Source organism: Sceloporus undulatus, chromosome 1, assembly GCF_019175285.1.
Source record: "Sceloporus undulatus isolate JIND9_A2432 ecotype Alabama chromosome 1, SceUnd_v1.1, whole genome shotgun sequence".
NCBI lineage: Eukaryota > Metazoa > Chordata > Lepidosauria > Squamata > Phrynosomatidae > Sceloporus > Sceloporus undulatus.
In genome coordinates this window covers 183,835,464-183,850,112 of record NC_056522.1, presented here as the reverse complement: position 1 = coordinate 183,850,112, position 14,649 = coordinate 183,835,464, and the positions used below count along the sequence as shown (strand labels likewise).

At 39.0% G+C, this 14,649-nt stretch overlaps 1 protein-coding gene across 2 annotated transcripts in view; it reads left to right on the top strand.

Moving 5' to 3' along the window:
• Window positions 1–14,649, top strand: part of SNAP25 (synaptosome associated protein 25) — a 77,294-nt gene that overhangs the window by 51,466 nt on the left and 11,179 nt on the right. The window contains exons 4-5 of one of the 2 annotated variants that reach the window (XM_042445030.1): window positions 8,221–8,269; window positions 14,205–14,322. In XM_042445030.1, the coding sequence (XP_042300964.1) occupies window positions 8,221–8,269; window positions 14,205–14,322 (167 nt within the window). Of the gene's footprint in view, window positions 1–8,220; window positions 8,270–14,204; window positions 14,323–14,486; window positions 14,605–14,649 lie in introns of both variants that reach the window. The other variant, XM_042445029.1, reaches the window with a different exon arrangement.

Here is a 14,649-nt window from a genome sequence, read left to right as displayed (position 1 = left end):
AATTCTTTTAGCTTACCTTAAAAGCTTATCTTAAAAGGTCATGGTGGAATAGAGGAAAAGAAATAGCATTTAAGGATTGAATCTAGATGTAGGCAGTACATCTCTCTACAGCAGGTCCTCCTGCTTCCTAAAAAATCTGCTATCTAATGGGTCAGGGACCAGGTGAATGGGATTAATATAGGACAAAAATCCCCCTTAAACTGTCCCAAAGCCCTTTCTACTGTGACAGCTGGCTACTGCCATGACAATGAAACTGTGAATGTTGCTCCAGGTTTTACTTCATGGAACTATCCATGGTGCTGAACCTATTTGGAGGATAGCGTTCAGCTGCTCAAGTAGTTCCTTTAAATGTTGGACTAAAACTTGGAGCAGATAAATTGTGCCCCTCAACATGCAAACCACCATGGACCTTCCTTGAAGGTGGATGCACTCCTGTGTATGTAGGGCCTAAACTACAGCTTACCTATGTTGGGTGGTGGATTTTAGGAGGCACAACCCAAAATGTCATGCTTTGATCTAAACTGTGAAGAGATAATGCAAACTAAGCTGGCTGACCAGTACATTGTCAAAAAATTCTGCAGTGGATATACTATGTTTCTTCCACAACATAATGAATCAAAAGGCTCTGCCAAGTACAGTCAGCAATAGTGTTGTCCCTCAACAACAACAACAACAACAACAATAATAATAATAGGATTTATTTATATGCCGCCCAATCACTGGGAATCTGGGCGGCTTACAACAGAGAGGATAATAGACGGTTATAATAATAATATAATAATACCCACACAATTAAATATTCAAGAACAAAATCAATAATAATAATAATAATAATAATAATATGTAACATTTTAGAATGCTTCACATGCTTGAATTTTTCCTAATTCTTGTGACAACTCCATAAATTAAGTCAGTGTTATTATTTCCATATTGCAAAGTAGGGGTGAGAGATTCAGATGAGAGAAAATTGCTTGCCTAAGGCTGCCTGCTGAGTTCAAACTGGAGCCATCCCCATTTATAACTTTTTCTCAGCAAAATCCACTTAATACTTAATACAGTTAAGGCCATGATAGAATAGCAGAGGGAAGCAAGTTACCTTCAGATGTTTGGGACTACAGTTCTCATAAATCCAAAACATCTGAAGACCTGGAAGTAGTTTCTCTCACTTGACTTACTTTGGTTTATCTAAAAGATTAATTGTGATGGAGAAAGCTGACAAAGGAGAAAAACTCCATGCATCACTGCAGATCCATGTCTGTAAGACTTTCCCTCTCAGATCAGCCTTTTGCCAGCTATTTTTTTTTCACTTTTGTTGGCTTGAAGAGAAAGCTCTAGAACCCCATGGAGATAAAATCAGCAGGGGTTCAGGAGTTTCAAGAAAAGTGAGACTCCAAGGTAAGGGTTAAGTAGTTCCCTTCCCCACAATCTCCCACTGGTGCAAAGTCCCACAGGAGAAGTGGGCTGCTAGGAAGGCTGGCTCTTCCTTACCTGCAGCTGCACGGTAATTCATAACTTGCCTCTGAGTCTATTCAGGTCTAGGAGACTGTTCATCTTCCGTTTCCATTTAAGCCTCTCCACTGAAGCGGATGGCAAAACAGATCTTAAAGAGTCACTGCAGTGGAACATTCTTAAGACTCTGAAATCTATTTCTGGAGCACCTGAAAGGTTATGAGGGCAGCCTTTAATTCTTCTAGCCACAGAAAGTGCCAGCAACATTTGATCAAGGAGTAATATTTTTAGCACATTATGATGCTTAGGGCTAATGTGCACAACTGCATAACACATTAGGCTCATTGTCAGTCAAGCCAACTACTATCTTTCTCTGTGTGTGTGTATGTGGTGTCTTGTCAACATGAGTTAATGAACCAACCATCTAAACATTCTTCAAGAATTTAAATTTTTGGTTTGGCAGAGTCCTCTCCAAAATCTTTCACAATGATGCAGGTACCTCCACTGTGACTGTGTCATTATGTAACTGCCTTAGACTGTGTTGAGGGATGTGGCCTGTGCATCTTATTCTGGCATGGAATAGCTTGTATTGACAGGCCTATTGCTCCTGTTCCTTTCACTGAGAATTAAACACGGGAACTTCTGTATACAGAGCATGAGCTCAGTCACAGAGCTGTTTATGGGCACACTTTGTATGCTCCCCCCTCATCTATTTCACAATTAAGGGACTTGATGAGGAAACATCAAATTGCTTATGTCTTAGGAAGAGATAGAAATATCTGCTTGAATTCTTCCATTGTTGTTATTGTTGTTGTGTGCCTTCAAGTCTAGTCTCCAGAGTCAAAGTCCAATGCACAAACCACTATGCCACACTGGCTCCTGCATTCTTGCAGAACTCTTTTGAATGTAATGAATCTTGTCTTTGGCCCAACACTAACCACATCCACCGATTATAAATAATATTTTCCGAACTTGGGAATCACAGAGAAAGAGACAAAGACCAATACAAAGTTTCTGTATAGTCTGCATATACTAGCTGTCCCCATTAACACCAGAAATGCCAACTCCCATCTGTAGTCATGAGCAGCTAGAGAATATATAGTTTAGCTGCCTTGTGGTTTATTTTTATTTTGTGATCTTGGTTGAATATGATCTAGATTGGTCTGTAACTTGCAATTCCTGAATTTGCCTTAAGGGAAGGTGCCCTTCATAAAGAGAGATATCTTTTGTTAATGTAGATGTCTTGCTTAGAATAAAGCCTTCGCTTAAAGTACTCCTGTCTTACACTCTCTTCGCTTGCTGGCTCAGTCTCTGCAGAGTCAGAAGTGGAAAGTACTGTTTTCCCCAGTAGCTTCCCACTTATATTACTAGGAAAGGGGGTTAAATCAGTGAGTGGTGGCAGCTCATCTAAATGTCCCAAGGGTTCCCAGTTCTTCTTTCAATATACAGAGCACTTTGGATTAATAGATGTTTGGAAAAAATTACAGCCAAACTCTAGAGGCTATACTTTATTTTCTGGATTTCTAAGAATATGGCTAACTTAATCAACAGCATAGACATTTTACCAAAGATCTTTCAGAGCATAATCCTATCACAGTCCTGAAAATGGAACAAACACAGTTTAGATGCAGACTTGGTGAATATCTATTTTTGAAGATATAAACATTACATTAATGTAAATAAGAACTGAGCAATTTTTAAAAGCTGGCCTTAAATAAAGATATAGAGCCCACAATAGTTTGGGATGCAATCAAAGTTTATATAAGAGGACAATTAATTAAATATGGTTCCAGACTGAAAAAGGGAAAAGCAAGTTGATGAACACAAAATTTGGAAGAAAAACATAAGAAATATTTTGATAAAGAGACTCAACAACAGATTGTCTCTTACACCAGTTATCACTGTTTACAGTCAAAGCAATGAATGTCAAATACAATAGCTTAAGGAAAAGAACTCTGAATTCTCAAATATACCTGGGAGTAGTTTTCCAATAAGTTGAGAAAGGAAAGAATAAAGAAAAATGTCAGAAAGATCAAGAAGAGACACAATTTGTAATGGATAATTTGAAAATATTAAAAGCATTTGTGGAGAATTACAGAGACTTATATGTAGGAGGGAATGGGAAAATCTCAGATATAGAAAACTATTTGGATACACTCCAATTGGACAAATTATGCTTGGACCAAAAGCAAAGTTTGACTGGCCTGTGACAACTATGGCTATTACTGAAGCAATTAAAAAAGAAATATAGAAAAGCACCAGACCCAGATGGACTATCTGAAGCATATTATAAGAAATTTGAAGATGAGCTATTTTATTGATTAAAAATGGTGAATGATGATTTATTAGAAAAACAATAAACAACAAAGAAGCCTCCTTGCTGTTGATTTAAAAAGAAACTGATGATGAAACCCATATGCCATAGTGATGAAACCCAAATGTCAGTTCAAGATGATCAAAACTTCATGGAGCCAATGTTAAACTTATCCTCTACAAAATACTGTCCAAAAATCCTGCCCAGAATCTATATCCCTTTGAATGGTGTAGCAATGGCCACCTTGACTTCAAGATGATGGGGACATTGTTTGAGCTATTACTTTCCCAGAAGTCTAAATGGCAGCATATACAGAACCTATATGGAAGCAAGTAGTTTACAGATGTGACTTATTATTGAAGCCTGAACTGGCTATGAACCCAACTGTGATCCTGTAAATTCTCAAGGTGTTCTCTGGGGGCACACATTTCATATAAATGAAATCAGCTTGGTCTAAAATAACAAACAGATGCAAAATAACCCCCCCCCCCCAATGGTTGCATAGGGATGTGGATTTTTTTGATGTGATAATAAAATGGCAAGACCTTGTATGAGAAGTTTACTGAACCCCAAAATCAGATCACTGCATCATCTAGCCCAGTGTTATTAACTCAGATTGCCAACCTCAATACAGGGTTTCAGGTCCTTTTTATCCCCTATTTACCTAATGGAAGTGCCAAGGACTGGTTCTGTCTGTCTTCTGTCTGCATATCCTCTGCTGCCTTTGCCCTTTGGATGGTCCTGTCTTTGAGGTAATTGTCTGATCAATCTATCAAGTTATTGGAGTAAAATGAAGAACTTTTACAAAGGGAAGTGATCTATGCTTCTCATATATGTCAATACTACTAAATCTGGAGCAGTCCTTCCAGTTAAAATGTTAGACTGCAGGGTCAATTCTAAAGAAGAAAAACATGAAGAAAAAGGCAGGTTTTCATGATAAATTAGTTTGCCATTTCAGCAGGCTGCATCACAGAAAATCACTAATCATTTTAAGGGAAATGCCATCACCTACTCTATTCTGGCAAAGAATTTTTAGGAGGTCATTTTCTTGCAGTGACACATTCTATGTGGAGAGGAGATGTGAAATTTTATCCTAAAGAGCAGCAGAGAGAAGGGAGGTTTAAGGCTACAGTCATAAGCATAAATTCTGCCTGGATTCTACCTCCATTAAGGTATATATGAGTCACTGCACATTTCCTTACTGTGATGTCAGTATCTCCAATCCCATCCCAACATGAAGGTCTTCCTGAACATATGATCAGAATCCTGTTTGGTAAAGCCTGATGACAATTAGGAGATCCTATACCACAGAAAAGATTTTCCACTCTTCCACTGGAGAACAATTGCAGAACTATGCAATGATGGAAGGAAGAAGAGTGGGAAAGAAATGTAAATTTAAAGGGAGAAAGGGCTTTCTGCTTTAAAAAGATATGATGGTAGGAGGTATTCTTTGTTCAAGTGATCCTGCAGGAAGTAACCAAATAGTTTATTCATTTCTTTTGACAGAGAGAGTGTGTGTTCAACTCAAAATGGGAATCAGAAGGCTAGAATTCATTATGGCTATTTGAAGAAAATATGGAAGAAGGAGAGGAAAGATTGAAACATAGGGTCTGAACAGACAGGCCAAAATAAAGCTGCTTTGGGTCACTTTGGAGGTATGCTGTTTAAATGATGCATGCGTCCTAAGAGGTCGGAAGCCATGCCAAAGCCATGCTTCAGTCCTAAGGAGTGGGGTGCAGCACAGCTTCTGGCCTCTTAAGATGCGTGTGTCATTTAAACAGCATACCTCCAAAGTGACCCGAAGCAGCTTTATTTTGGCCTGTCTGTTTGGGCCCATGGTCTGACTGTTCATCCTGTTATGTCTATATAGTATATGGATTTGTATGGCTGTTGTTTTATTATAGCTGTATCAAGTTATCTGTCTAGAATGTGTGTACACATACTGAATGTTTAAAATCAACATATGCTTATCGTGCTTGAGTTCTACTATGGGTGGTGCTCAGGTTCTAAGCTATGATTGGAAGCTTACCAATATAAATGCCTTCATGCCAAATTGGGATGGTGTGGATAGATGGAATGGGAAATTATTTTCCCCTTCAAGGCAATTCATCAGCATATTTCATGAGCAAGAGAACCATTTCCCCCCCCTAAGAAACTGTTCTGCAAGTCATCCTTGTAGCTTTAGCCAACTGACACTTCAACTTAGTGTTTTCTAGCTGCTGGCAATGTCACACTGTCCTAGCAGATCAACATCTCTGTAGCCACATTCAAACCAAAACTATTATGCCAGCATAAATGGAATAAAATTAATACCAAATTTGAAAAATTGAAACGACAGAAACTCCATTCTCATGCTCTCTTGGTTGTGCTGCTCATAAATAGGGTGAAAACATATTGATATGCAACTTTCATATCACAATATTGCTTCAAGTTATTTTAGAGTGCAGTAGAAGTAGGTCCTCCTGTGTTCAGTGAGACTGACTTCCCAGTAAATGTGTTTAAAACTGCAGCCTATAGCTGCCATTCTATACTCACTTACCTGGAGATCAACTCAGCTGAAAGCAATGGGACTTAGGTTTGCACAGAGCTACAAAGGTTTGCACTGTTAATATTGTTGAAAAAGTTCATAGGTTTGGCTCCTGTTCCTTCCTGTCCTCCAACTACTGTACTTCTTTCATTCAACACTATGAGATAAAAATGCCATTTCACTGTACTGTATTAACTGAACTGCAGTTTCTCAGAATAAATTTTATGTGCTTTTTCCCCCTTAATTTTTTCATTTTACCTCTACATTCCCTCAGCTGATGCCACACACTGACACTAGTAAATATTCTGTACAATGTCCCATCCTCCTTTGCCACCCACAAGTAAAGTGGAGAATTTTGATCAGCTGGTATCTCTCAAACCCTTGTGTGACACTCACTAACCAAAATCAGACTCTGCTTTCATGACTGTTCTTGGACTAGTCACATTCCTCCCTTCTATGTCTGTCACTTTGATCTCAGTTTCTGTGGGGATTAGGAGATTTGTTGGTTTATTTAACCTACTCTTGGTGGATTCTCACATACACACTGATATTGACGCTGACATCTATATAACTGATAATTTACACCTAACTGATACAGACAGAGAAGCAGTGACAAGATAAAGTGAGAAGGCCCTGCTTTTTTCTGCCTGCTTTTGCTGTTTTATGGGAAATAGCATTCACAAGTGCAACCAATGGAGAGGGAGTTGAGGCAAGAAGCTAATTTGAAAAAGCCATCAAGGGGAAAATCTGCAGGCATACACTCCATTTGTACCCCTTTGGCAGAGACAGTCACACTTACTCCTCTGTCATCCTTCTTTTTCAAGTACTTTAAAAATGTCCCAATTTCTCTCTCTTCCTCCTGCTTTCTTCCCTTATCCTCAGTTTGCTTTGAGAGTGTAGTGCAATAATTTCTTTACCCAGCTATGTTGCATACTCATCTCTATACAGAAAATGGCATCACATGTATGGAATGACTCCTTTTCTGCCACCCATGATGCTTGACAATTAAATTATGGAAGATCATGGATATTTTGCTCTTAGATTTGATTCACTGCTGCCTTGAGTGGGAAATCTGCTGGTCTATTTAGATGATACTTGTCCCCAGTCTTTCTCTTGTGAATGGTTCATAAGGAAGATATATCTTATCTTCCTGTTCTTCTGGTTCACTTGTCCTACCTCCAAGATAGCTGGCTGTCAGCATGTTGGCGTTGCTTTTCATTGAAGTGTGTGTATGTGAAATCCAGTGAATACAAGTCCAGGTTGTACAGTCAATTGTTGGACAGTATCTGATATATGGATGGGAAACCATGTAGCCCTCCAGATGTTAAACTGCAGCTCCCAGCATTCTTCACCGTTGCCTGAGTTGGATATGGTTGTTGGGACTTGCAATCCAACAACTTCAGGAGGGCCATATGAATAATACCCTTGATTTGAGTTATTGATCATACTGTTGAGGTCTACACACATTAGATTTAAATAAGTGTTATCCATGCAAATGTGTCTCAGTTTTAACACCCAACAGGATATGCATCCTCTGTCAGAGGAGATGTGATCTCATTCCCGCAATAACTGTAAACAAGAGATAAGGTGAGATTAGAATCTACATAGGACCTAAAACATCAGTTACTGGCTGCCATATGTGGTGGGCCAAAGACCGAATTAATATTTCATAACGAAAACATTTTTCCTCTCCTGAAATGTTGTGATGTTGCAATGAATACTTAATACTCTCGGTGCAATGGGGAATATTACATTTCTTCTATATTTTATATAGGTATGACCACTTCCTGCTGTGTCCCTTACCCATTGCCATACCTTCTGCTGTTTACCTTTGATCTTTCACCCCCATATCAAATACTACTAGTTCTCTCACTAATTTCTTTCTATCTCTGTCTCTTTATTTCATCCTGTTATTCTTGCTGGAATGTAGAGCAAAGATGCTGGTATCAGGACTTTGGTTATGTTGGATGAGCAAGGAGGTAAGTTCAGATTGTTTACATAAGAAATTAAAACACCTTTCTATTGAAGTTAACAATTAACTAGGTATTTATGAAAAGCCTGAGTAAAACATATGGGTGGATATTTGCTTGCAGCTCTCAGTCTATAAAAGCATAAAATAAGAACCTGACTAGTAGTGATAATGAGTTTCTAGTCTTCACTGAAGTCAAGAACTCCTTAATGAACTCTGAACTTATTTAGTGTAGAAAATTGCAGAGTAAGGTTGTACTAATTCTTCAAGGAAACCCCACTAAAATAAAGAATGATGTCTTAGGAATTAGTGTCTTCAAGAACCATAAAAGCATTTTCTTAAACATTCTGCAACACTTCATAAAATTAAGAATAATTTCAAAATATTGTGGATGTTTAGTTTTAGTTTTGTCTTGTTTATCTAATTTAGTTTTAGTTTTATCTTTTAAAATTATTGTAAGCCACCTTGAATCCCATTTTGGGAGAAAGGCAGGATATAAATCCCATAAACAAATAAGTAGTAGTGTTTCATTTTAGAGCAGGCTTGAAAACATCATGCAAAGGACTGAACATGCATCTTTCTCACTGATGTGCAAGCTAGTCACAGTACAATAACAAATATGGGATATTATACAAGTCAGACTACTGGTCCATTTAGCCCAGTGTTACCAAGAGTGATTGGCAAAAGCATTATATCCAGGGTTTGGGGTATGAACCTTACCCAGATCTACCTGGAGATGCCAAAAATTAACCTTGCCACCTCTGCATGCAAACCATATACCCTTCCACTGAACTGGCCTCTGCATATAACCAGACAGGATAATTTCATGCATATGTGTATTTTCTATCTAGCGTAGGCGGGTTATAGACCACCGCTTTGAGGCGGTCTGCCGCCGCTGCCGCTTGCTCCGTGCGGGAGCCGCAGCAGCCACACTGCGCTGCACCCGCGCGGAGCAAAAAAGGAGCTCCAAAATGGAGCTCCTTCTTGCGGTGCCTCTATGACGTCGCGAGGCACCGCTGGCACATTCGCGACATCATAGGCGCCGTGACACGTTCGGACGCTATGCGTCCGATATGTAAAGATGGCACCAGCCGTGTGGAACAGCTGGCGCCATATTGTACGGACAGAGTCCGTATTAGACCCAGGGGCGTCTAGAAGAGACGCCCCCTTTTTAAAATGGAATGTCCTGCGGACGTCCCAAGTGCCGGTGTGTAACTGGCCACAGTTATAACATGTGAAGTGGAGATCTTATCTGTACACCAGAGTGACTGGATTAAGGCACCTGTGTTTAGAAGTCAGAAATATGTTTGATTAGTTCCAACTCAGTCTCTCTGATCGGGTTAAAAAAATCATAATATCTTATGAGAGAGGCTGAGCTTGATTGAAAATGATTATTGACTTTCAAACACCAATGTCTTAATGTGGTGCATAACTGTTTACCCACACATTACTTCACAGGTTACAAATGTCCTTCATGGGAAGTTAATGTATACATGAAAACAGTCTACTCTGGGGACAAGATAATACTTTCTAAATTGGAGTACACAACTGTGGATGTCCAGAAGTTTTTGGAATGCAGTTTTCAGCATCTCTGACCATTAGCTATGCTGGTTAGGGATGATGGAATTTGTTGTCCAGCAACATCTCACAGGTTACGGTTGCTAACCTGTACATTCTGGTAGAAAAAGAAATCTTGATGCAAGGTTCTTACTGAATAGACTTGAAGAATATTTCTGACCATACAGGAATGCAGCAATTGCAAATAGGAAAGAATCAGATCTCAAAATACCCCCCTTTCAAAAAAATAATTCAATTGGTACTGGTCATGTCTTTAGGTGTCAGCTTAATTACTCACTGAATGATAGTTTATGATAGTTTAAGTAGAAGACTGGTCATGTTTCTGAACCTGGAAATGTTGTGATCACTACACTGTGCTTAATGCTCTCTAACCAAATTTGTATCACTTTTCTTTTTTAGTGATATGCAGATTGAATGAATTATTTTTCAATATTTGAAAAAAAGTAATTTCCCCTTTGTGTGTAATTGAAACAGCCATTCCTCTGCTAACTTCTGGGACCCTGCTGTTGTTGTTTGTGCTCTGTGTCTAAACCATCTATGTCTTAGCAGATGATCCGATTAATGAAACCATCCGTTAAACTTGCCATGTGATCTTTTTTCAGATGACCCCAGCAGTAAGATTGTTAGGTGTTATTTAGATAAAGACTCTGACATGGATCACTTGAGTGTGCAGATGACAAAGAGGATCACATCCCTTTTGGGTTTTCCTCCTTATGCCTTTACCTTTCCTAGATTAAGTTTTTACTTTGATATTTCAGGGGATGAAAAACCCATGAGTGATTGTCAGTGTAATTAGCACAGAGCAAGTGTTTATTTCTGGCATACAAAGCAAATGTCTTTGAGATCATCCAGGCAGCGCAGGGGTGATCTGGGTGCAAACCAGAAGCCACATGCTAAGCCGCAGAGCCTTTCTGACAGTCCTCTTATTAAATACCTGAAAGATCTCACTGTTAATTTGAAAAAGAAGTTCATTTCAAATCCTTATGGATTTGAAGATGTAAATGAAAAGGAGAAGGAAGCAATGGCATGTTTTCTGAAAAGCTGAGACACTGCATAGCCAGCTCATCACAGAGAACCCTCCCATAATAGGATATGCTATACAAACTCACAAATTCTACAGACATTTGTGGTTTTGAAATTTGGGAGTTTTTGAGAAGCGTTTGGCATTAGCAACAGTGCATTTCCTTCTCCTGGTCTGCAAAGGAAAGGATTGCTGCAAAGAGGGGATCATTTGACCTACTTCCTAAAATATAGGAAATGGTCTCACATGGAAGATTAGGTGTTGTTGACTGAAAATGAAAAAGCTCCAGCTCTGTTGCCATAGAATGCACAGGAGTCCAATCTTAACTGTAGTCAGTGAGTGATCCTCTATAACAGGGGTAGGCAACCTTTTTGAGCCGGGGGCCAGGTTGCTGTCCCTCAGACAACTGGGGGGCCAAAGTCAAAAAATAAATAATTAAATAATTTTAAAAATTAAATATATAAATAAACCGGGACAAATATGGGACAAAATTTTCAAATGGAGGACACTTTGTTTTAAAAAATGGAGGACATGTGAAAAATTTGCTGATTTTTTATAAAATGTTAATATAAATACATGTTTCTGAGGCTTCTATAGACAATTGCCCCCCAAAGGCCCCGCCGGCAATCAGCGGCAGGACCGGGCTGGGGCCGGTCCCAAGGCCTCGCCGGGCTGGATCCGGCCCGCGGGCCGCAGGTTGCCTACCCCTGCTCTATAAAAAGTAGATCCCATGTACACTAATCAGAGTGGCTGGAAACTGCAAAGACATACACTAAAATCCAACCTTGTCTTTACTAGAAGCATCACATTTCACTCCTCCCATATACAGATATACCTTCTGCCCTGCCACAGTTTCCTGTGTTGAGAGATAAACTTCAGAAAAGTAATATAAATCCTCTCTGTAGTCACGTATAAGAAAGTGAATTGTGCGTTTCCATTAAACAGTTTCACATATTCTGTGTATCCATGTGTATCTACATGGGCATAACAACCATGTGGCTCCTGGGCCACCTACAGGCCCCTAAAGATGTTTGGTGGCCTCTGGGGACGTCTTTTGGAATGACTTGTGTGGCCACTGGAGGTCTTGTGGGCTTAACTTTCTTGCTTCCCATACATTTTCTTGCAGTAATACTATGATCAAGCAAGAAATCATAGGACTGGACGTACAGGAAGATTTTCTGTCAGTACTAAGTAGAACTAAGATAGATAGTCAAACATCTTTTCTAGGTGATACAATAATACACATTCCAATCTCGACATGTTCACTCAGAAGTAAGTCCCTCTGTGCTTAGGACTATATAAAAGTGCATAGGACTATAATAAATCTGTAGCTCCTTTATTTCACTACTCCTGTTCCTTACGCATCGTTTGCCATACAGAGATTTCTCCTCCCCTAGTTCAGTTTCAGAGGGTGCATCTACACTGTAGAAGTAATGCAGTTTGGCATCACTTTAATTGCCTTGGGATTTATAGTTTTAAGGCACAGGTACTCTTTGGCAGAGAAGGCTAAAGGCCTTGTAAAACTGCAACATTCCAGGATTCCATGGGATGAAGCTACAGCAATTAAAGCAGTGTCAAACTGCATTATTCTACAGTGTGGATGCATTCAGAGACTATTTTTTATTGCATGTTTATGAATTGTGGCAACTTCTTTTTCATATTCCTATGTGGAAATGTGAATCTGTATTATTTTGATTTTAAGGAAGAAAATAAAAACGGAACCTGCTTCAAAAATCTAGTATTCCTCCCCCCACTCCTTTTAGCCTATGCAGCTGGGATAACTTTTTCCTCTAATTAAAATGTTTCTTTTCTATTTGTCCATCATACTGTGTTTGAAAAACTGATGTTGAATCAGATTCCCATGGTGAGGAAGCTTACTGGTGATGTGCCTGTTAAGCAAAAATGTTTGTAATAGCGCGAAACTATTGAGAAACAGTCAGTAAGGTATGCATACTGACCTGGGAATAAGACTCATTGAATTCAAGGGTGCTTACATCTGAATAGACATGTACAGGATTCTACTGTTCCATGACAATCCTATGCATCCTTATCTGGGAGTGAGTATTACTGATACAGTGGGACTTGCTTCAGAGTAAACATGCATTGGAATATGCTGTCTGACCATTACTGCAGTCTTACTGTATATTTGGAATACTTGGAATATTTGACATAACTTTTGCCACTGAAAATAGTAGTAGTAGTAGTAGCAGATGATGATAATGAAGAATAAATAATAGAAAATTCTCTGTCACATATGAAAATTTAGACCCTACTTCTAGTCTAAGCAAGAAACAGATTACTGGAGTTCATGGATGTAATTTATTATTTGCATAAAAACCCTCTGTGGTGTGCTTGATACTTATGTTATACTGTTCTGATGCGAATCAGGTGTAACGGCATTAAAGTGAAAGGAATAACATTGACTTAATCATGTCCTGGAAGCCATGGGAAGATCAGGTAGCCAGCAAAATGGCTATGGTAGTCAAGAAAAGAAAATGCAACAGTGGATTTTATTTGGATATATATTATCTGCTCCAAATGCCCCGAGTCTATGTCCATCTGTCCATCCGCTTCTTTGGACATGGAATTGGGTCTTGTGATTTATGTAATTCCTTTTACTCCTTTGTGGTTACTCCTGGCATATAACAATGTCACTGACAGAGGAATAAGACCCATGGTCTTCTCTTCTTTAGAGATGGACCACGGCCAAAAATTCAGATCTGAAGAGCCTCAGTCTTTGAAAAAGTTTGTATCTGGACATGGATCTTAACTCAACTACTCATATCCATTCTTAACATCATTGTTAACTGTACACTCTTTCACCAATTCTCAAAATCAAACCAATTACATTTTCAACCATCATCAAACTCAAAGGCATTTGTAAGTGAAAGTATTGTAGATATTTTCCATGGAAAGCAACCATTTAAATATTTTATTAACGTACATAAATACAAGGTAATAACCCCATTTCTTTCTCTTGGATGTCATTGATGTCTTAGTAACTGGATGTATTGTATTATATTTCTGCGCTTTGGGGTATTTGGTAGTTCCTCTTCCACTTTTACATTTTTGTTCGAATTAATCTACATCAAAGCATTTCTCCTTTTTTTCTGTACATGAATGTATGTGTGCTTTACCATATTAGTAAAGGGCATCATTCTTCAGCCTCTAGGTTCACTTTCATCCTTGCTTCAATGCATCAGCTGCAATTTATGCATTGAAACACTTCCATAATAATTCAGTTCTTCCATCTACCATCTTTTCATGTTCTGTTGAAGACAAACAGTTACAGCAGCAACAACAAAGTACAATTCATTCCATACTGTCATCCCTTTGTCCTGACCAGAACAACTCGATCGTGTTGAAGAAGGCATGAACCATATCAACCAAGACATGAAGGAGGCTGAGAAAAATTTAAAAGATTTAGGGAAATGCTGTGGCCTTTTCATATGTCCTTGTAACAAGTAGGTACTGGGTACCAACTCTGCTCTGTAAGTGTCCAGTTCTTTGTCATGAGTGAATGTCTGAAGTTGTTTTCTTTCTTTTCTTTTCTTTTTGTCTTTTCTTTTTCCTTTGTCCCTTTCCATCCGCTTCATACTGTGGGGATAAAATACTTGTGTTTAATCAGAGCAACTGGAACGCATCGAAGAGGGAATGGACCAAATCAATAAGGACATGAAAGAAGCAGAAAAGAATTTGACGGACCTAGGAAAATTCTGTGGTCTTTGTGCCTGTCCATGTAACAAGTAGGTGCTGCCTGCCTGCCTGCCTGATTTCTTGAGCACCCAAGG